Source organism: Rhopalosiphum maidis, chromosome 4 (assembly GCF_003676215.2).
Source record: "Rhopalosiphum maidis isolate BTI-1 chromosome 4, ASM367621v3, whole genome shotgun sequence".
Taxonomy (NCBI): Eukaryota; Metazoa; Arthropoda; class Insecta; order Hemiptera; family Aphididae; genus Rhopalosiphum; species Rhopalosiphum maidis.
The window spans coordinates 54,528,399-54,554,976 of record NC_040880.1 but is presented as its reverse complement, the minus strand read 5'-3'; the positions used below and the strand labels follow the sequence as shown (position 1 = coordinate 54,554,976).

Genomic DNA, 26,578 nt, shown 5'->3' with positions numbered 1-26,578 from the left:
AATATAGACCAGAACTGAGGCTATTGAAAACAAATTGTCCGTTTTTTAATGAGTGAAAATAGAATCAAATGTCTTTCTATAGTTTTTTGTTCGTGATCTATAATCATTATTAAACCGTATAGGTATAAAAAGGATTTGTATGCAATATAAAGTAGATACAGTTTATTAAAGAACTTTTATTATTTTAACATGACGTAAAATTAAAAAAAATGTTTAATAAAATTACCACGTATCTATAGAATAACTACGTGTGTGAAGTATACCTATTTAAATATAACCATGTGACACGGTTATTTATTGACTACTATTTAATAGTAACAAATGATATTATATTAAAATTAACATAATGTAAATAAATATACTGGGTAACTGTTACACGAGTAAACGACGGATATTAATAAAAGTGCGCTTAATTATTATACAAATAGGTTTTATTTTATTAAACACTTTTAAAATTTAAAAATATATATATATGTTATACACGTCTAATATATTATAATATGTATTATGTATTATATGCATATTACGCTTTATGGTTTAATGAAAAAAAAATTAGTAAATTAAAACTACATTATTATAATAGTGATATGTACACGTCAACAAACATTAAAAAATAGTTAAAAATTATAGGTTTAGGTAAATGTATAAAATAATGGGATCAAACGCGCGAACTACGCATCTTCTAAAAATTTTAATTTGTCACGCATTTCTATATCTAATGTAATTTACATAGTAATAATATGTATTTTAATATAAATATATACAATTAAATAGCGAGAATACTGATGTTTAAATATTAACAAATAATTTTTCGTTTCAATAACAATAATGCTGTACAGTGTAAAAATATATAAAGTGAGTATTTTATGTGTACATAGTTGCAGTTTGGCGAAAATTACAAATTCAGAGATGGATTTTTACCATCAGGAACGACGTTTAAGAGTCTTCCTGCAGTAAAATATCCGTTGTCCGTAGTCTCGTTGGACCAGGTTTCAGTTGTCGAATGTGATTTGTTATCGTTTTTTTGTCTATCGAATAATCCGTTCTGGTGAACACACACAAAAAAAAAATCGATAAATTATGAATTAAACATTTTTTTTTTTTTTTGGAAACATTTTCTAGCAAGATTTTATTTTATAGATATAAAATGTGTATATTAATTGTCTATTTTTTCAATGTGAGCGTTTAAAGGTTAACTGCTATTATTTTCAGGTAATGTTAATATAGGTTTCTACACATGGGCATGTGGTAAATGTCATTCATGCAAAATTATTTTGCTACCTTTACCTAGTAGGTATCAACAATTCTAATTTATATGCAATGAAAATAAATATTAAAATATGATTAATAAAATTAAAATGTAAAACTAAATAAAAATAATAGTAATAAGTCATCTAGCTTTAGGTCCTATACAGAGTTGGTTAATTGGTTGAATTTTAAGGGGGGTTGTTATAAATAATCAAAACCAAAAACAGTATTAAAATGTCTGATACAATTTTAATTTTGCTGGGCTATCGGGCTATTTGGGGGGTTAAATCTCCTAAGCTCCTTCTCCTGTAGGGCCCTATAATAATTTTAGTGTTTTTCATACTCACAATGTAAGTGGTGATCACGATTCCAATGATCGAACCAGCCAACACGTCCCACCAATGATGTCTATGATCTGTGATTCGTGTCAAAGAACAGAACATGGCCCAAAGTATGCACAACGCCTGTAAAACTGGCATTAACAGCATCGAACGCGATTTGCATTTATTGTGTAGATACCACTGTAAAAGCAACAACATGATATAATATATTGTGTAAAGACTAGAGATCGTTAGAAACTTGGAACAATACAACAATAAAAATATTATCAAATAAATACGAATAAACTAAGGGCAAAGCGTGGGCTCAAGGTAAATCGTAGGTCACACTGATGCATGTATTGTCTCCATTTTACAAACGTACAACATAGTAAATTTACGTTCAACAGAACCAAATTTGTGCTGTGAGCATTATATTAAAGTTATTTGAATATTTGACTTATTATCAAAATTAAAGGCAAGAAAATTATCTGCGTGCTATTTATACGTCGGGTTTTTATGATATACTTAAATTCTTGAGTGAGTTATGAGCATTTTTAAATTGTAATTTTACTTACTCGTTACTTGTACAACATTTGAAATAATATAGAAAACTGATGTACAAACAATATTTTACCTTTAAGTTTGACAGATTTCAATTGAAAAGATCAATTGATTCTAATATAGGTTAATAACACCTAACGATTCTGTTGAACGCAAATTCGCTGTATTATATACCTTGTACGTTTGTAATATGAAGGAAACACATATTATTTTATTATACCTATTACGCAATAAAGAATGATATATCTATTAAAAAATATAATTTAGTACAATAATGTACATAAATACGAGATACTGAATAAACAAACAAAATGCGTTAACTAACTTAAAAAAAATGAATCATTATCAAAGAAAAAAGGGAGAAAGTATAGGTAACTGCAGCTCTGCTATGTTATAAATTCCGTAATCTGCACAGTTGTATGTATCAACTATCAAGTGCACTTGTCATTACGTATCGATAAATTTGAATTCATTAAATCATTGCACACAAAATCGAATTTAACGAGATTATATTTAAAGTTTAGATGCATGGAGTGGATATTAATGAAATAAATATAATTACTAATATCCTAGATCGTTTTCGTTCAGAATCGTTTTTCGTATATAATGATTTATCATTGAATTCAAATTTAATACATCCATTATAGATGACTTTTGACACCTATGTCATTCTGTACAGAAAAGTAGTATTAATTTGCCCTGCACTTATATATATATATATATATATATATAATTACAATTTGAAATCATGAAATTTTAATTTATTAATATTTTATGAGTAGAAATATAATGACAATTTATTCATATAAAGTTTTATACTTACGGCCAAAGATATTGATCCGTACACTGAAATGGAAGCATGGCCCGATGGAAATGACTTGCTAGCATCTCTTATAATATAAGTGCTTTCATTTGGATTCATACATGTATAACGATCAATATACCTAAATTAATATGTAAATTTTGTTTTAAAATGTTAAATATAATATCGATATTAAACAATGGAAAAGTATTATTGATTATAGGTTTGTTTGGATCAATAAAATGTTTGGTATTTATGTATATAATATATTAATTCGGCTAATACATTAATAGTTACAGTAGTGTATTTTAATAATAGATAGATAATTACTTATTAGTGCAGTTATCGGCTTCTTTAGGATGACAAGTGTCTAAAAAATGTGGCCTAGGTTCACCAATCAGGAGTTTACCGACGTCTGTTATAAAAAATACGAATATCAGTCCTAAGATATATTGCCGATACCACCGCAATGATTCCTTAAACCATTCATACCGTCCGGAATTAAATTTGTTTTTTTCTTTAGCAAAGTATTCGGTAGTCATTGCCTGTGTGCATATTTAATCATATTTATTAATCTCTATAATATATATTATTATATATATGACTTTATGTATGTTTTAATATTTTGTGAAACCACACATAAATGTTAAGTTATTTTGACTTACGGCCAAGTATGGAATTATGAGTGTAACCAGTATAAGCACATGAGACTCCACCGTATCGCCCTTGTATTTGTAGCTTATTTTAGGATCGCCACAAGAAAAGCCGATGCTTTGCAAGTGTGGAATAGTTCCGAATTCTACCAAACCCATTGCGATCAAAACTAAAAACAAATAAAATACCATATTAGATGTGTTGTCAACAACGTACAGTGTATCAGTATGAAATTATATCCATAATTAAAAAAATAGACTCATCGATTAAGACTAACCTGTCTATATTTTTATTTTAAGAAAAAAACGAATATTACAATTTATAATACATTAAATGATTCTAAAATCTAAACTGACTTTTGGTTTAATAATTGTTTCTTTCTAATGTATAACGAATCACGATGATAGTTTAAATTCGGTGAGTACCATAGTTCCAAATTTCAATTATACGTATAAAACGTTTCTATTTAACTTATATATGTGTGATTATAACTCATTAACGTACACCCGACATCTTTACAGGCTATGTTTACTGTTATGTATATATAGATATTAATTAGTCTATAAATAATTGCTATGTTATACATAGTAAAAATAAATATTTCTATAGATTTAGAAATTTTTCATTTTTAAGCCTTTATTGTTTTCAAATTGTATTTTATCCTTTATATATTATAGTTTATCTGTAAGTAGGTACTACCTACAAATGGTATAAATAATATCAGTATAAAATTAACACGATTTAGATCCTATTCCATTTGATAGTTATATAACGTCGGCATATCGCTCTAAAGAGGTGTGAAAGTGGAAAAATTTAGATTTTAGCTCAAAATATCTCATACAAAGAAGGGTTGACGTATCGTGATGTGTAATGCGTATATAACGTATATTTAAACGTCTACGAAAGAATTTTGGTATACTACACGTATAACGTATGTAATTTAAATGCGCTTATTGGCTTGTAAAGACTCGATGATTATTGATTTGTGGAGTCCACAATACATTTGTTAAAGGTGTCATTGGATGAAATATAATGATGAATATTGATAATATTGTACACACGAAACCTACTAATTATGAATAATTGTACATTTTATTTAGGATGTTTTATGAAACATAAGTCCTAAGGAAGACCTATAAAAAGCACTTGTATGTTATGAGTTTATGACTTTACTCATATACCTTTATCAATAGCACTCACAAGTCACAGGTTAGATGGCTTGAATTTCAGTAATTAATAATACTATTAATAAACGCGAAGTATTTACGCAATGTTTACGATATAATGTTTTTTATCAGCATAAGATAAAATTTATTATTATTCTATAACGGGTACATATTACTATATTAGAATATTATGTCATATACCTACCTATTAAAGTACATGAATACTGTTATCACTGTTATGTTATGTAGGTACTATTATTGTTTAAGAAACGTTTAAAAAAATGATAAATCAAAAAATAGAAATATTATATTTTACTTCGTAGTACTAAAAAATGGGGAAGTCAATAATAAAAAATTATCCATTATTTTCAAAATAATCGGAAGAAATAAAATAAAGTTAAGAAATATTGTCTATTCTTAATTGTTTTTGTATACAATGATTTATAATTGAAATTCAGTTTAATTGTTTAATACATCCCCATATCACTGACCTTTTCAATGACGAGGTACACTCGACACCTAATATGTAGTAAATTGATTTACTTGGTTTTTATAATTATTTATTGTAGGTTAACGAAATAACGATTATATAATATAAAGCACATAACAATAAAAAGCAGTAGTTTATACATTTTCTAGTAGATACCCGTAATAACGCGATTATAAGTGTACGTTTTAATGGTAAGTCATAATTCTTATTTATTTGTTGTAGTATTTAATAAATCCAATGTTTTAGGGTTTTTTTGGGAGGCGCTTCAATATTTGATGACAAAAAAAAATATTAAATAAAATTAAATTCATTTTCAAAATATAAACATCTGACTTTTTTTTTTATGAGAGCGGAGACTTAAGTCTCATTTTATCTTTAAGCCTCTTTATCTTCCTCATTGGTTACTTGCTACATGCTTACTTTCTGAACTAATTATCCAATTCTTATAGTTTTAACTGGTATTTTTTTGGATTTTAGACACATTCGTAGAATAAGCGAATGACACGTTATATAAGTTTATAATATATGACGTATGTATAGTAAATACGTCTAAAATATTGTTAAGTTATTAATAGTATTGTAATAAATTAATGAACTTTATACGTCTTATCATCTTTACTTGGTAAAACAATAATTTGCAGTTTATATTGTCATGCACTGCAGTGATGGTGCACACGAGTATAATGAATTCTTATTTATTATGCAATTTTGTTTTGTTTAAATAGTATTATACTATACAAATAATTGTTTTATGAATTGAGATGGTAAAATAATAAATAAAAAATATTTCAAGCATTTTAAAATGTTCATGTAAAATTATTCTGGTTTTCGATACAAATTAGTAAAGGTTGTATTTTCTCAAAACGATATCGTTAAACATTTATCAAATCAATAGTATACAGTGATCTTTAGGTCATAGATAACATTATGTCGTCATCGATGATTAATTTGTCATAAGCTGACAAAAACTTATCAGTTTATGTTTATCACCATTCAAGAATATAAATAATCAAATTATAAGAAAAAACACTATAAACCAAGCGAAATACAAATTAACTCAAAATTAAACCACATAATAATAATAGATAGGTATTTATATACTCTGTTGATGCTTTTATTGTATTAGAAATTAAACAGTTATTTGCAACTAATCCATCTATTTTTTTTACAAATTAACTTTTAAATCTATTATAAAACAAAAATACTATAGATAACTTTAATTTCTGAGACCATCACGCTAGTACTATATTATATATTCTTATTTGCAGACTATACAATAATTATACAAATTATCATTGTCTCAGTCCATGGGTCTATTACTCAAACTTTATTGTTGCCTCTTCTTATATTTTATCGTTTAAATCTCTACGATAGTGATTTTGCAATAAGATTAGGCAACAATATTGTTCATATATGTAAAATACAATATATGTTATCCTTCAAACAACTATATTGTTTATATTTCCTCCTCGCTATTTTTCAATATATTTATTTTAGTTCAACAATTTATTACCAATACTAAGGTAGCTGATTATACGGACTATAAAGCAATCATTTATTCAATTCCCCAACATTCAGATATCGCGTCAAAAATATGCAAACTCACGTATACAAAATGTATATGTAGATTATATAGTAAAGTATGCAAAATGGCAAGTTAGAAGAAATGAGAGTAAATCTATCTACGTTATCTTCACATTAGTCCCTTGGGTTATAAAAAATCGTTTTCAAGTCAAAATAAACAATTCTGAAATTCCAATAAAGATTTCAAAACAAAATTTCTTAACTTAATAATCATAGGATAATAATATAGAGGATAATAAGGATAGATAAACAATTTACATGGACTACTCAAATCCATTTTAAAATAACTGTATTAAATCATTTGAATCAGTGCTTAAAACTGTCACTTATTATTTAATAAAAATAAATATTAATACCAAGTTTTTGATATGTACCTAGTATATTATTAAAACCCATCTTGACTATCAAACTAACTACTAAAAATATAGGTATTATTTATTTATTAATTATTAATTTTATAAGCCAAGATCAAATGTTTTTTACAAAATGAATCATTTTATGTCGTAATTTTTGCTTTTTAGCCATTTTTTATTAATTATTACTCATATTTTATGTAGTCATTCTTTTAGCTACCTATTATATTTATTAAAAATTCAAAATTGTATTTAAAATTATAATTTATTATATTTTTGAAAAAAAAAATAACATATTTAGATTTTATTAAAAAAAAAAAATTATAAACAATATTATTAAATAGCTAACTTTTTAAAAAAATAGAGGAAGATGTCTGCATTAAAAATATATTGAGAGTAAAATGTCCTACTACACCAAAAACAGTCGGGGGATGGGAGAAAATTTTACTATTTTAACAAATAAATGAATCACATATTATATTATTACAATTAACATGTTATAATGAAATATTTATATTATTAAGTATGGATTATCAATTATCATCTTTATATTAAATTTTTAATTAAAAATAAAAGTGTTTGAAATTAATAAAAAAATACATCTATGAATTATCACACTCATAATAATATTATGTAGGTAGTAACTAGTAGATGCGCATTAGGAAATTTATCTATAATATGAATATTATATAATAGTGAAGTAACTATAAATACCAATTATACATTTATAAATATATAACCTTTTATATATACACCTAACCTATATATAGATTTTGTAATATTATTATATTAATTGTTAACTATTTTTTTACATAGAAGAAAATATGAACTAATTTTTAAAGTTTCTTTATATAGAAATATCATATAGATTGATATACAATACAAATATATACTATCAGTACTTTGACCTTTTTAATTTATAATTAAAATATTATACAAGCATTTACAATGGTTTTTATTTACAAGCCAGAGTACACTATTTTTATTTTTTCTAACATTTTGCATTTTTAACATGGAGGTATTTAAACTTCTATGAAATTTTAACCAAAATTATATTATTAGTTTTACAAGTGCAATGATTCGCTTATCCTGTAATTCACCGTGACAGCACTAAACACAGCAATATAAAATACCACTCACTGAATCACCAACTCAATAACTAGTTTAGTTATAAATCATAATTAATAACTAATGAAACGTATCGCCAATGCGTCATAACTTATTATAAATAAAGCCTAATTTTTCCTTAAACTGGCGCCCGTATGTATACTGCAATACAATATTACAATCCCCCAACAGTCTTTCAATAAGGTACATTGTTATTATTTATTTCTGTGATGATATAAATATATTTTAACACAATATAATTTTGTATAGCCAATATAATATTACCAATTTGAAAATATTTTCATAAATATAATATACTTTATGAATTATGTCTTATTGCTATTTGTTATACTTACTATAACTATGTATGTGAAAAATTTTTAATTTAATTTTAATATACTATTTTAAAGCCTCTAAAAATGTGGTTCTCCGAAAAAATGTACGTCTTTGGAAAACGCCTCCTCTGCTCCTTTTAATGCTCACCACGGGAATTGTATCAATAATTTGTAGGTATATAATACATACCTCCTATTCTCTAGCCTATGTATTAAAATAAAAATATTGCACATCGAAGTAACTGATTTAACTTGAAATAAATAATAAATATAAAAATGTCTATCTACTCTTCAAGTTGATCAAATTACCAGTGAATAGATTATGAAACTAAATGCTAAATTTCAACTAATGATGTACGCAGTAACAGTGATGTTTAAAATTCACACTATTATAGAAGGAGCTTTATGCATTTTTTTCATGTAAATTTGTGATGTTTTCATAATTGAATAAAATGTATAGACATTTTTATATAAATCCTAATTAATTATGCTACCTACAAAAAAATATGAATATGAATTCTATGCATGTAAAAAAGTCTAGTTAATCTTGAAACTTTTATAAAATTAAAAATAATAATTATTATAATAATAAAATTACGCATTTTCATGTTTGTTTATTATAATTTAATATTTACGGTTTATTTAATGTAGTAATTATACAACAGTATACAGTATACTGTATACGTGTATATATACACTAATCTAAATTTCGACAAAATATACACGGTTTATGTTTTGAATTTATAGAACTGTAGAAGTACCTACTTATATATTTTATACGAATTATATTAGTTGATAAATAATTAATAACATTTACATAAACAATAATCATATACAAAAAATATGTAGTGGGGTTTTATTATTTTATCATTTAAGTACACTTAAATTTTAAATTTTAACAACTAATACAAATTATTATGATTATAATAATGTCACAATTTAATTCTCAATAATAAAATAAGCACTTATTTATTTTATATTATATCATAGAATAGATAAATACATAATATTGTAAATCACGTATTCACGTGTCTGCATACCAAATCAATTGCTTACCTATTTCCTAATATTAGGTAGGTACCTACATTAAATTATTGTCGAATGATTGCATTATATGGATTATTATCGAGTCGCATAAAAATTGATTAATTTAATGGTTCACTTAAATTTAATGGACCAATCATAGGCCACTAAATCATGTTTAAGGGAGCCATTATAGCTACCTATTGATTTATTTAGTGTTTATAGCGATTGTTTATATACGATTCGGCATAGTTACTTAATTTGTATGAAAACTAATGATAACAGAGTATAGGTAGTATATTATAGCTTTATATTAAAACTAATGATAAAAATTATAGTATTTCTATATTTTTATTGAACATTTATTAGTAGGGAATTTTTAGCTTCCTGATATTTGTAATTTGTTAAAATTTTAGTACAGCCCTTTAGGAGAAAGTCAGAAGAAATGTATTAAATAGTTTCCTATGACATCGTATTAATCATAAGGTATAAATAAATAGATATCACTTGTGAAGTAGTGTATTATTCGAAGAACTTATTAAGATTTGGATAGTCTCCCAAGCTACTTTCAATGTTCACCACTGTTCATAAATATTGTATGTTTATATCTTCTATTAATTTTAAAACATCAATTACATTTATTTTAACCTAATAATTTATAATTCAGTGACTGGTAGGATTATTAAGTATTATTCAGTATTGATACCTATGTGATTAAAATAATTGTTATCATTGCGGGGTTCAAATACTATTTGGATTGAATTTCAAAATGTAAAATTTATATTACATAACAATAATGTATATCATCGTTTATATTTTTTATAAGTTTAAAGTTGATTGAAAAATATTAGAAAATAGTTCATTAAGTCTAAGTGGATATTTAATTATCTCCGTTTATTTAAAAATTACGTTAAATCTATCACTTCCAGAAATCAATTTAATGTGTCAGTAATCTACCTATTATACTATATTTTAATATCTACCATGTAACCGAGAGATAATAAGTGTGTGTAACAGACTATCACTACGACACTGTACGTAGACGATCGGTTAGTTGGTAGCACTATATTTAGTTAGGTTCCGGTGTTCTAAGATAGAAAGTAATGCGAAAGTATTAAGTAGATATTATGAAATATTTACCAATTTACCATAGGTATCTCACTTGGCTCACTTATCTATCTTACTGTTACTACATTTTAATAAAAAAAAAATCAAGACATTATTCTGATATATAATTATTGTATTAACAATATTATTGTGTATATTGTATAATATTATAATAGTTAAATTTATACAGGCAATATAATTTATGAATTATTTTTGACTTCTACTAAATACCTACTTTTATTATACTAAATAAGATTGTCATGATTACTTACATACATACGTTTTGATTTTTACGGAAATCAAATATTGAAAGAGTTCTTTGCACTGCAGCCACACGAATTGGCTTTTACGTTCCATGTGGTAAGTACAAAGTTGATTAATATAATAATATGAGAAAAAAACGAAAACGAAAACAACAAATATATGGTTTAATTTAAAATACACTGGTTTTTTTTTTTGTTTTAGTAATTATGATTGAAAACAAACGTATGAACTGAAAAAGGATAGATAAAACGAAGTATGAAGGATCGATAACCTGACCGCGATTGTCCAGGTTAGTTATATAGAGTAATAAGTAGATAGATAATAGATATAGATACAACCTATATTATTATAATGCCGGCACAGTTTTAAACAAGTCACAGTATAGTCACACACCCGAGACTAACTGTTAATACATGTCGAATGCAGCCGTCGTTGATCTCTCTAACACGGAATATAACGTGACTAAAAAAAAAAAATAATTTACGCTAGGTATGCACATTACATTACATTACGTTGTGAATAGAACGTCATAATATTATACAAGTAGAGGTAGACACTGCACAAATGTATATTATATATACGTTTATCTGGTTGGGAGAGACAGGGAGACATAAATTAACGTATTCGTGTCTAAAATTGAAAACAATATAAGATATATATATATGTATGATGTGTGTATAATATATTATCTAGGTATTGTACAACAGCTTAATCAAGGTCATTACATAGTTTACGTGTGGATGTATATTGTAAAATTAAGGTACATAATATGCTACCGGTGTACGTCCGCACTTATCGCAAATCACAATGCGATGTGATTTTATTATTTTATTAAATCCCGGTGTGGCGGTTTATGAACCAAATAATAACGTTCAAACTATTTCACTAAAATGTCATTACTCATTAACATAGTTACATCAGAATATAGTCATTATATCGTTATAAATTATTTTGCTTGCATAATTATTGAATATAAAGCCCCGCGAAATCGCACTGATTATAATCTTAATATAGAATATAATATGTATACGGATGATAAATTACATTTTGTGTTTATGGATAGGAAATCTGCTAGGTAGTTGAAAATATTGAATTAAATGTATTCTTGTCACATGATATCTGCCAATCAGTGATTTTCCGATTGTTATATCTTAAGGTTCTAATTTAAAACTCGAAAAATAAACTAAGACGCAATTAAATATGCACTTGAGGTAACAATAATATGTGTTTGATAAACAAAGAAATATGTACTAATTATAGATATTTTAAATCTTAGGTTTGAATGATTTTATAAAAAAAATCACAGAAAGTTTAAAATGTAACTCAATACTTTAAAATTAAAATATAAAAATATTAATTTTAAAATTTTTTCAATCTTCAAATCTATCATAAATTTATAATGAAGGTATGTAAGGTACATTTGTCGTTTAGTAAGTACTAAATAATAGATATATCTACTACCTACATATTATAAAATAAATCTATTATTATTCTAACCATTTATTTTATATTGACTATTGTCGGTCAATCGATCAACGTTCATTAATTGTTCATGATACACGTGATACAACCATCACAAGATTAAAATCGTTTTTAATAAGTAATAACCAACGAAGTTTTTATTTTGTCATCAAATATGTATTGAAGTAATTCAAAATCGATAAATAAGCTTTTTAATTAAGAAGAACCCCATAAATATCCAAAAATATGCACTAAAAACTTCTTTAAGTAAAGAAATAATATTTAAATACATAGAAAATTAATTATAAGTTTTCAGCTATATAGATATAAATAGTCAATAGATATAACTTAACGTCTTTACGTCAATACCATAATAATATATTATAATACATACACTGCATAGTACGTACTCACACGAGTCCACGACCTTAAAATGTCAATACTATATAAACATTGGCTTACATAAAAAAATGTGTGTTGATTTTGAAACTTATTTTCGCTGGTAATTGTTAAGTGCAGTGTGAAAAAAATATTGAACATTTAAATATATTGCCCATAATATATATCCTAACCTATATCTGCTTTCTATTATTTAAGGTCATAATTAATTTTTTTTTAAAAAGGGCTTCTTATTTAATTGTCTTATTATTATAAACAAAACAAATACTTTATGTCTATTTATACACTATTAAATATGTATACAGAAGTTCGAAAACAGTGAAAGAAATCGATAATGTAGTGTCGACCAATATGCCTTTGCCCTTTGGTACATAACTTATTATACATCTATATTATAATGCATGTTTATTTTTCTTTCGACCAGTAAACAATTGATTTTGATTAAAACTTAATAATAAGTTATGTATTAATATTATTTACATTTTTTTATTTTAAATAAAATAATTAATGTAAAAATTTATATAAATTAACATATTTCTTATTTTCTTTTTCTTTATTCTTTATGCTTATTTATCACAGCCTGTTTTGTTAATTTATATATTATTTACGGATTTTGTAATGTATAATATAGCATATAATATTATATACTTGATACATAATTTTATTATATTTTCAACTTTCTTATGGAAAATTAAAAAAAAAATGGCGATTAAAATGAAGATTTTAGATTAGTCAAATCATAAATTTATAAAACAGCAATAAGAGTAAATATTTGTTATACCTTATACGTAAAGTACGAAATTCAATAACACAAAATTCTAGTTCAACGTTCAACGAACGATTAAAATTTAATTAAACGAATAAATATAGGAAATGTTCTTATAGCAATTAGCAATTGAAAATATATACTTTCAATAAAACTATAATATTCAAATAAGCTACATAATAAGGTAAGTTCATTATGTAATATGTGAACATAAGAAATATTATTTTTCTTCTTATTATTCTTATTGTTCAAAGGTATAATTATGTACTTCATTAAATAGGTATTAGGGAATATTTACTATAATAAATGTTTAATATTATATGATAAAGCTCATAAACAATAAAGATATACGTTGAAAAATTAGTTAAATATTTTAGCATATTTTTTTTTGTTTATTAACTATAATCAATGGCGTACGTAGGATTTTAAAATGGGTAGGGGGAGCTTGAAAGTAAATAATTACTCAGTTGTCACGGAATTTTGGCTTGAAAAATAAAATAGTTGTTTTTTTATTTCTTATTTAAATTAAGCATACAATAAACCAAAAAATATTAAATGAAAAAAAAAATAAAAAAATATATTTGTTTAAGGCTAAATATAAAACTATCGGAATGTTAACTGGCTTAACAATGTTTGAATTGTTGGTAACATCAATTCAGTTGTAATCATAGACTATAGAAACCTATCTATGGACTAATGGACTATGGTTGTAATCACAGACTAAGACATTTGTAGGTATATAATCTTAGTCCGTGGTTGTGATAAATGGGTAAATACACACTTTAAGATATACTATATTAAACCGTGGGTAGATTTAAAAACAAAAATTATAATACCGTCTATGATGGGGGGGGGGGGCTTCAGCCCGTTAGCCCTCCTGCGTACGCCACTGACTATATAATTAAGGTATAAATAATTTCGTTATAAGAACTTAACATTAACGAAAGAAAATTATAAAATCAATGATATAAATAATAATAAATTTAATACTACAATAACAAAATATACGTAGAAAATTAAAAACTGATTTTAAATGTATTTAATTTTGGCCTCTTAATGTTTTAAAATTTAAGTAATGCGTCCAAAACTAAATATTATCAAATTAAATTAAATTTAATACAATGAAATCATCGTTATTACTACTACCAAAATAACAAATCATTGTTTCAATAACATTTTTTTTATTATTAAACTAAATTAAATAAAAGAATTCATTTTAACATAGAACATAGTAGGTTGCGTATCACAAAAATACTGAATAATTTTAATCAAATCATATCATATAATACGAATTGAAAAAAAAGCGAGTCAATAACATAAATCATTTATTATCATTGACAGTAAGTATTAGTAGTATTACTAAAAATGTTTATACAAATCACGAAATTATAATATTGTATGGTATACATATATATTCTTATAAATATAGTAAAATTAAAAATTATATTATAATCTATTTGAGTGGATATGTCGTAGGTAAATAATTTGATTTTTTAAAATTTAAATTACTTTTTTAATAATTGTTATTTGTATCTTAATAATTAAGATACAGTTTTCAACTTTTTTCATGTATAATATTTATCTGTTATCTACTCAAATATAAGTATATGTATAAATATACACATTAAAACTAATATTTTACAAATATAATCCATATTAATTTTGAAATTTAATTTTTAGTGAGGTATATAATTGATTTTTAATTTTTAATTGGGATAATATATTGGTTTAAACTTACGTATACTGTAAACTTAATAAGACATCAACAAGGTGAATATATATCTACCTTGGAAATAAATTACAAGTAGTTTAATAAACTCTATAATAAATAATAAATGATTTTATAATATTTTTAAAATAATTTCTTTATGGTTTTGATCAGTGCGTATATAGCTTTCATAAGAATATGATTTGCAAATATATAGATTATAAAAATAGTTTCGATTGGTTTATAAAACATATACGTATTTCACGTAATTGCATTCGTACATGTTCTGGGTCAAACACACACAATTTTATTCATTATACATTTATCGGGAGACAATATATAATAAATATAGGTAGTTGTAAATAATAATCTAATGTTATCAAAAATATTTAAATAAGAAAATGTGTACTTATAAATACATATTTTAATAGTTGTAGTAGTAGTATTGTATAATCATTAGTTTAGACAGGCACCAAAAATTGCGAGTAAAAAAATTAGAGATTATAATAAAATAAAGATTCAAAAAGGTCAATTTACATCAATTGCGCCGAATTATATTACGAGATACGTATAATATATCGATTACGCCACCACATAACGTTTGCTATTAGTTATTACATACAATAAAATAAGAAATTGATCAAAATTGAATATTCACTAATAAATATCATAATATTATCTATCTATAGGACTATAGGAGCTATACATAAAATATTTAAATTTTTTCCAAATTATCTTTATATATGTACGAGTAAGTATATAAATCGTGAATATTTTTAACATTTATTTATATTTAACATATTTTTAATATACCTAATTAATGTATAATACCTTTTTAGTTTGTATTGTTTTGTTTATAATAACTGAATGTTTCATAATTAAATAAAAAAATCGAAAAAATGGTACCTATCTTATTATAATTATATTTTTTATTTGTTCGAGTTCACATTTATTACATGTTCATATTTTCTTGGTACAATATTCATAATTAAGCAGTCTAAAAAACTTGGTACAATTGACACCGTGAATATAATATGTCATAAGTATGTTATTGATAATATGCGTCTAATGAAATAGATTTCGAAGATTAAACGTGGCAGCTAGGCAATTAGTTTATATAATGAAAATTGGTAATTTATGTAGATACAGACAGACATATACCACTTTTTTCCGAATTCGATCTGCTGAATGAACGGGAATCGGGTGAACATAATTTCTGCCCTCATTACTGTTATACAGGTATTTAAGAAATAGAGTATTTACAGTGTATAAACTTGTATCCAACTTGTATTTAATACAAAAGGTGATTCTACTTTATAGCAGCTAAAAACTCGTCATCCCAATCAATTTTGCAGGTGTTTTAAAAAAATATATTTTATTATATTCTTTAAAGTTAGACTATAAAACTATATTTTTGCACTCACATATTAATTTATTTTTAAATAAAATATTTTAATAATAATAATATATTTTTTATTTGAAAAATTGAATTTTCATAAATTATGAAAATCACCAAATTATTTTGCTTATTAGGTGTTATGAAAAAAATAAAGTACTATAAATTATAATAATATAGAATATATAATAATCGTTTTTTTTAGAATAAAAATAAATGAATAAAATAATGAATGAAATGTGTTTAAAAAAATCACTGTATATAAAATTTTACGTATATACATTATATACGATTATTTACAATTTTTTTTATTTATTAATATGTGCAATGATCATCCTACACGCAGGGATTTATGAACTCGATCATGTTCACGGACTAACATTGACTTTACCTCGAGTCAATGTCAATGCCATGACGCCTCGTGCCCTCCAAGTTCAACACCCGCGAGTAATGTCACATATTATATATACGATGTTCGCGTATTATTTTAACTCAACTATACGTATAGTGGTAAACTGCTACTAAAGCCGCTATATGTGTTAAAGTGATAAATTCCGCCAATGACAAGAGGGTATTTTAATTTTATTATTATTTCATTATTCCCAAATCGAATAACCACAAACGAGCAACACCCATCGCCACTAAAGTGAATGTTGAAAAAATGATAAAAGTTTGATTACTATGATAAAACGACTTTAAAAATACTTAAATACCTATTCAAAAAGTATTGAACAAACTATTTTGAATTGAAAATGTAATTTAAATATAATTTAAAAATAATGTATAATATTATATATTTCAATACAAAAAACAAATGTTCAAAAATTAGATTAAATTAAAAGTAATTAGAAATTAAATTTTATTACTGCTGTAAACAATAAGCATTTTATAGTAAATTATTCATAGTTAAAAATCATAATGATAATAGGTATATCATTAAAGAAATTAGAAGACGAAGTTTATAAATACTATTTAATTTAATAATCATACAAACAATCTATAGATAGTAATAAAAATTGTCAATACTTAAAATATCTAGATAAAAAATATATTTTTATTTGTATTTAAGTAGATATTTTAAATACTAGGTATACGAACATAGGTTACCACTATTTGAACATAGTGTAAAACTGCAAAATAACAAAATACAAACCACGTGTAGATTTAATTTGTATTAATATTGTTATGTCTAGTTTCGTATATATACCTTTCTACTACTTTAATAATTATATAAATATTTAAAATATAATCATTAGTAATTCATCATATATTTCGAATCCAGGTGTGAAAAAATGGCATCAAAATCCAAGTTTTTTCTTGACTAGCTATCAACAATTTTTAGTACCTATCTATAATAGAATCATTAGAATATATTATAGTATATTACTATATTAGTATCTATAGTTTAGTCTATTGATTTTTATTCTTTAATAACAAATGAATAATGCTATGATTATAATTATATCATACCTACAACTATAATGACTTGGCACACCTTATTACTGATATATGAAAATTGAACAATCCTGTTAATTTTTAACAAATTATACTTAAATATAATGTATCAATGTCTCTAATAATTCTGTAAAAAGTAAAATAATTTTTTATAACTGATTACTAATAAGGAAAATACGGCAGGTGTCAATAGCTATGTTGTGGTAGTATGGGTACCTAGTTTTATTTTTATGTGTATATGAAATAGTTATAGTAATAATTTGTTTTTGATATTATGTTATGCATGGGAATGATGTTCAGTTGTTCTATAAACATCTGAAAATTCGCAACTGTTTCTAATCAATTGTTTGGAATATACTATTGGTTATTATTTATTATTTATTTGTTATAATTATATAAATGGTATACCTACGTATGGCAATTATTTTTTTTTTACATTGTTGCTCATCTGCATAATAAATTTGAAAAGAAGTTAAAAACAGCAATCTTTAAAATTTTGGCTAAATGCCAATGTAAATAAAAGATTACTATGGAATTAATGCCTACGTATATTTCACGATCTGTCAAATTAACGGTAATATTTACAAGTCTATTCTTAAAATGCTTTACTTATTAATCCTTTTGTTTATTTATACTAAGATTCCATTTAAATATATTGAATCATTAACAGTATTATTTAAGACTCATTTTTTAACGCCATAATGTGTATATAAAGCATTAAGATAAAATTAGAAACTGAATAAACAAAGTGGATACAATGATAAAACATCGAATTCGAAAAATAACTCTTAGAGGTTTCGAAAATAAATCTATGATTACTGCGATATCTTAGAAATCTATTTTTCGTATATTATTGGCATTTTTTTCAACATTTTAGGAAACTGAAATTGAACTGTTTGTTAAAAAAACTTGCAGTTACCAGCACCAACCTTAAATACAATGGAAGAGACCAGGAACTATATAAAGGTCATACAGATTTTTGTTATAAATAAATCATATCACTATAAATCAAACTAGTTTGTATAAAAAACAACTTTTATTGACCATTACAAACAAATTATTTAGAAAATATAGATCTCAAATGTTTAAATTTAATGAATAATTAAAAAAATAATTATTTATCACTTTGCAAACACAACGAGCGGCGGTACGACACTATCTAGCTATAGCTATACACTATATAGTTATGTAATTTACGCGAAGGACTTTTAATTATTAATTAACTAATATTTCCACTGACGAGATGACAGTAAAGTGAACTGTAGAGAATAACCGGATTTCAAATTTTTAACAGCATTATTTGATTTTTAATATATTATAATAATTATTGTAAAAAAAATACTCATCAATTTAAATATAAATACACTGTATTCCGTTAATCAGTATTATTATTTTTATTATTTTACTTTTAATATTTTTATTTAAGTTTTATATACTTTTATTTATTTTGAATCTATAAATTCTGTAATGGATCAGAAAATAACACTAGCTTCTAATTATTTTTCAAATGCAATACAATTTAAGAAATCATTGCATTATAGTCAAATAATATATATTCTAACAAAGATATATTTATTATTGTATACATCTATCTAAACGTAATTATTCTCCTCTAGATTTGTGCAGTTGTATGACCTATGGGCAGGTAGGGTAGATAATTCAAATTTACATAATATTATGGTCCATGGACAATATTACTCCTATTGTGGCTGAATTTTGATATTTATGGCCATAGCCATATTCCAGTTATTTTTAGTCACCATTGTTGTCATTATATATTGTATTGTAATCGTATTGTCAAATGACGTCTACACTCTACATACATCTATATTATATATGTTTATAACTTGTGTGCGACATAACGAGAAAAATGAAGCTAAACTAGACGAAAATCTCATTTCTATTGTTATGGTTATTTTGAGAGCTGTTTATACGTATTAAAAAAATATTACAATAGAATACAAAATAAATATTATATAATCGTATATAATATTTATATGTGAATGAAAATAAAATAATTTTCATTTTTTGCTATTATTGTAAGGGACTTAAAAAACAGTTTATCATCGCATTAGATCTTCAGTTTAACAATACACGCACAGACAATAATGTATTATAATACATCAAAATGTCCATTCTATAGTTCATATAGATTTTACTCCTCGTCTCCACGACATGTATTCACTATTCGATGCTCATTAATAATTAACCAACAATACAGTTACTCCCCTGTAATATATATAAAAATAAACATACATCAAGCTTATTTTTTTGTGTGATAATTACTTATACGTATACCTATATAATATTGTTAAAAGCCAGTTAATTAAGTCTCAATTGACTTGCAGGTGTGTTAATGATTTCATTTCTTGCATGGACCTTGCTGTCGTTTTTAGATATTTATTATACGCACATCATAATAATACCTATATGTAATATTATCATATATGTAGGCAAGCTGAATAACTGGTCCATAGAAGCATCGAATGGTAACAGGTTAGGCTTAGATACGTAGAACAACTACAACAATGACTTTGATTTTAAATAGTTGTACATTAATTTGATAATTTACTTATACTTAATAACTATTTAAAAGTTGAAATATTATAATGAAAAAAATACTCTCAACATATAATTAGTAATTGCGCCTACTTATAAATACATTGATCTTTAATGTTTAATCACTGTGAAGTACGAATTAAAACTGTCAGGCAATAGATATACCTACCAACTAATATTAGTAATTATAATTTATAAGTACTTATTAAATTATACTTGATTACATTAATACCTACATTTTGTTTTTCATCAGGCATTTTTGTCATCGTTCATCTACGTAAATTAAATTCACACTTATAACCATAAAGCTATATATGTATAATACTAGTACTTACCTATATATATATGTTATTAAATAAAAATCGAATTCATTTGTATTTTATTATGTACATATATTATTGTAACAAATACAATTAACTATTCTATTGGTTATTACATATTACACACTGAAATTATTGATGACTAGTTATATTAATTTCAGCCCTCGACATCGTATCAATGTGCATACTGCACAAATATATTGTTTTTACTATACAGTAGACAATGATATCCGGCCAATAAATACATAAATAATAATATAGCGCTATAACAGTAATTATTATTTCAATCCGTTACTACCAATTACACATATTATGCTGGTTTACTCGCATGACCCTTTGCTTTTCCTGGATGGGTTTTACCTTACTTCCTTTTCATATGCATAAGCTATCTCTCTACGTCATATGCAATACGTCATGAATATCCATACCTATTAAAATCATTTAAAATGCAGGAAGTTTATTGTTGACGTAATGCATTATCAACGTCACTGTTAGAATGATGCACTGTTTGAATTGATGTATGAAATCGTTAATAGAAATGATTTCTTGATTAAAATCAATTAATCTTTATTGAAATTTTTAAAAATAAATCTCTCAATAAATAGAAAAAAATAAAACATTATTGCAATATATTAAAATAAAAAAAAATTAAGTATAAAAATTCTTTCCTTGGTAATAACAATCAATATGTAGGGACAACACAATGTAGATGTTACTCCAATGTTTACGTATTATCTTATGAAACATAAATAAATATTTATTTTTGTAAGCTAATACCTTACCAATTGAAATTGTAACATGAATGAAAAAAACAAGTTAACTGAACCTGAATAATATTACCAAAAATAATTTTATTGTTGGAACATTGCCAATAGAAATAAATAAATAAATTACATCTTTTCTTTTTCTTCTTTTTTTTATTTTGCAAACGAAATCAATACAAACGCACATCGTCTTCCAACACTTCAAGGGTTGTTGCCCTTTTGTCTTTGGCCTATAAACTTATGAACGAATTCGAAATAAAAAGCTTATGGGTACATTTAATATTCAAAATTATTTTATAGTTCAATAAATATTATATATTTTATATTATGTTTGAAACAAAGAATTTTGTGGATATTAGTTGGATAAATCATAGTAAGGCAATTATTTATTTAATAATATTTGTACAGTGCAAAACGATTTATACATTTTTGTTTTATTTTTAAGATTTAAGCTGATAAAAATAAAACATGTAATAAATATTAAATGTTTTGATATGGAAAATGAGTTTAATTTATGAACTATGATTGATAGTGTAGAATGTAGATACATAATTACATTTTAAATTATCTACCTAGTCCCTATCTATTATACATTTCTACACTTTAGACTTCAGAGTATTAATTTATATGTATTTTGCACAATTAGAGGGATAATTAGGAACATTTAGTAAGTAGGTATTTATTGTATTCTTGTAGCTTATATTTTAGTTTACTTTGGAACATAGTTTATTGGTGTGGATATTTATTATATTTATTTCAATACTTTTATTAAATGATTAAACTGTAAACAACGGCTTTTGTTCTAAATACATTTAATTATTTCAAAACAATTAATTCTAAATGTGTAACATTCAACTACTCGAGTCACGCCTGTTTTAGCCCTTTAAAAACACTAATAATTATGATAGGTATAGGTATTACCATAATTTTATTTTCTGGGGGGGAGGGGGATATATTGTTAATAGTCACGCTCTATTCAGGTAAAATTATCTAGACACGCGTGTTCTACAAAACTTTCGTATAAGTTTTTATTTTTCAAACTTATCAACTTAGATTTAAGTATGGCAAAAAAATAATCCGATCTTCTTAACAACACTCGTACGGCTGTATATTATACACCTCTAATTGGTAAATACTAATTACTAATAAGTATTAAGTATACCTATTTAATTTATTAAATATCATAGTAAAACATAAAAATAAATCCTTCGTCCAAGTGTTATATCAAACATAGTATAATATAAACATAGTTCATAATTACTGAATATTGAACATTTATGTAAATACGAATATAAAGTGCACAATATAAAAGTTTTAATTTGTGAGGTCGTAAAGCTTAGCATGTTTTTCACGGCCATAACAACCTTGAAAAATAAAATCTAATCAATTGTTTATACTTTTAACATAAAATATAACAATTTAAATTGACTTAAGTGCTAAAATAATATGAACGATCAATATGATTACTTTTAAACTTCCTAATAGACTTAATTAAAGCCTAGTTATGAATAAAATTGATGGAGAAAATTTTTAAATTATTTTGGTTTAAATGTTTTTTTTTGTAGTTTTTAAAATGAATATGTCAGCGTAGTATATTTTAAAAAGAATGTACTTTTTAACAAATTATCTTTTTATTGACTTATATTCAAGATAAATACACATTTAAACTGTATATAGAAATAAAAATATATCTATGATCAAAATCTATATTATATAAAAAAAACTATAATTGTTACATTTAAAGGCAGAGAATACAATAAAAGTATTTCTTTTGTAATAAAATATGACAATACACAACTAATACATTTTACTTACCCAGAACTAGTAGTACGAAATCGAGAAACAATATCCAATGCTTTTGACTGAACATTTTGATAATTTATTGAAGTAATCGAAAACTTCAAATTTAGTGAAAATTATTAAACGAACATTCAAGAAGTATTTTGAATATAAAATAATTCACCGTCTAACTATTGTATTTTACAATTTAAATTCTAGCACCACGTGATAGCGTAAATTCAAAAGGTACGAAACCGCTGGTCTGACGACAGTTCGATTCAATGGTTCCCCAGAGAATGGCACACGCGATGATGTTACGTTACTACTTACTATACTGGAGTAATACCATACTAACAACCGACCGCGACGCGAGTACACGTCATTATAGAATATGATATTTGAGTATTTGACTAAACGAATTATGCGTTTCGTTATCATAGTTTATATTTATTGTAGCACTTTTTTTTCAGCAAACATGTGTTTTGATCAAGTACGACAATTATTATTATGAACATGTCTAACTGTTAATTACGAATAACAGCTAGCAATAAAAAATAATAACAATTAATTAATATATAACTATGTTGTTATTAAGATTGAAGATTCTAATAATTAATAACTATTTATCTTTATAGTAAACATTAACATAATATTTAATTACATATATTGTTGTATAATTGTTATAACAAAATAATTTTATCAAAAAAGAAAAATCTTTTCAGGTAGGTATTACTATTGTTTATAAAAAAAAATTTAGTGTTGAATATTAACATCTTTCATATATAATATAAGTGTTATGGCAACTGAAAAATAAATAAATAATAATTGTTAATGATTAAATACTTAAAACTTTCTATTATTTAAAAAAAAGTTTTATATATTTTATCTTTCATTTATTTATTATATTTTAAATATCGGGCATTAAATTTCCATAATTGATTCCGAAACGTTCAAATTGGTTCCCAAGATTCCCATCATACTAGTTTAATTTTCAATTTTCAATTTTCAACGTCATTTTAATATTACCTATAATTAGGTATTATTAATTACTCTTTAAAATACAGACTATACAATATTATACTTTATGATGTCATTATAAATCACATACCTATTAGTATTAATATTATAATACAATAATTAATAAAAATAATAATAATAACAAGGTAAAAATGTAAAACAAATATTTTTCATGATTACTATAATCTAGAAATTTACCATTTTTTCTATAATTTTATTTTTTCGAGACTTTTGTTTTGGTCAAAGTAGTTAAATTTATATTTCAGCATAAACCTTTTTTCAAATATCAACATAAAAAATGTTTTTGAATTTTCTAAATTATAACTACGTCACATATTTTACAATTTCCATTTTTTTTAAATATCAGAAATCATTTCGGATGTAAATTTCCAAGTATGGAAACCAATTCGGATGCAACTTTAAATTTTAAGATGCGTAGGCGGAGATCACAGGTAGGTCGGTGTTGACCGAAGATGAGTCTTGACCTCTTCTCCCCAGAGGGGTGGTGAGCGAAAGGGAAATGTTATTTTGTGCCAAATTATAAAAGTATAACATTTTCCGTCATATATAAAAATTAATTTTGGTAATTTGCGCCGCGTCAGAAAAGAAACGGAATATGTAATTTGTGCTACAGTTTTAACTTAAAAATTTTTGGGATACTAATATAATGTATTTATAAAATTATAACATATATGACTGATTTTATATATTTTTTAATAATCGAAATTATATTTATTTAATACATTTTTAGCACTTTTTTAATAATTTTTTATAATTTTCTAGAATAACTATTAAAATGAACTTGATTGATTAATGATTAAAAATACAATATGTTATCTGTAAAAAAACTGTTTAGTTATTTTAAAGTTACGTAAATTACAATTTGAATAAAAGGTGAATAATAACGTAAATTACAATTTCTTAAAGTATAAGTTGGTACAGACTACATAATGCCCTTTTATTTAGTTTTATGTGGCACAAATTACCAAAATTAATTTTTAGATGTGGCGAAAATAACATTAATTTTTTTAGGGGGGTAGTTGTTTTTGACACAAATTATATACGTCCTAACGAAGTGAGCAAGGAGCTGCTCAGCTTCTACTAATTAATCATGAAAAAATTATAATTCGTTTTATTATTATTTTAGTAAGGTAGGTATGTATTTGAATTTTAAAATTTATGTTTAAAAGATAACACTTTATATTTATATATTTCCTGAAAATTATAATATATGTTATATTGATATTCATAAAATATATGAATTACCTATAAAATGTCTTATATTATAATATAAAAATGTTCTTATTTCTAAATCGAAATAGAAATCAATCGTAACTTTTGTAGCATTAGTACATCAATATTGGTAGTTCAAAATTGTACAAAATTTCAAATAACTTAAAATTGAACGAAATAGTAAGATGTTTTTCAAGCATCTTCATCATTCAGATGTAAAAGCGTTTATTGAATGCATGATGAATTATTATTGTTTTGAAATATGAAATCGGAATACACTATATCGTCCTGTTTAAGCGAAGCAAAATGTATGGCTTATTACATCCTGTATCCTGTATTTCTGTTTACAGTTTATTTTATATTTTTATTATTTACTAGAATTTAGTTTACTATGTGCATATATAATTGATGAATGTAAAATGAATCTGGAAATTATTTTCTATATTAAATCTATATTAAGTTACTTCAAAACTACAATGAACTGTAGAGTAAATATTTGTACTATTATGATAGTATGATAAGTCATAACACATATAATAATGTACATATTATATAGCATACTGCATACACATTATACATTGTGCATTATTAATTTTTCACAATTTTAATTTTTTTTTTAGTAATAAACTTTTATATACTGGTATACTAGTTGGTATACTACAATGATTAATAATAAATTGGATTAAAATAATATATATATATATGTA

At 24.3% G+C, this 26,578-nt stretch overlaps 1 protein-coding gene across 2 annotated transcripts; it reads right to left on the bottom strand.

Moving 5' to 3' along the window:
* Positions 1–549: 549 nt before the first annotated feature.
* LOC113556360 (putative phosphatidate phosphatase) lies at positions 550–23,998 on the bottom strand. 2 transcript variants are annotated; one of them, XM_026961246.2, is made up of 6 exons: positions 11,023–11,276; positions 3,597–3,754; positions 3,262–3,476; positions 2,953–3,073; positions 1,596–1,769; positions 550–1,045 (listed from the first exon to the last, which is right to left on the bottom strand). In XM_026961246.2, the coding sequence occupies exons 1-6, from the start codon at positions 11,105–11,107 to the stop codon at positions 896–898; spliced, it is 903 nt and encodes a 300-aa protein (XP_026817047.1). In that variant the 5' UTR covers positions 11,108–11,276; the 3' UTR covers positions 550–895. The 2 variants fall into 2 exon arrangements, with proteins under 2 accessions (XP_026817047.1, XP_026817048.1); XM_026961247.1 differs by lacking the exon at positions 11,023–11,276 and adding an exon at positions 23,658–23,998 and having other exon boundaries at positions 553–1,045.
* Between the last annotated feature and the right edge of the window lie 2,580 nt (positions 23,999–26,578).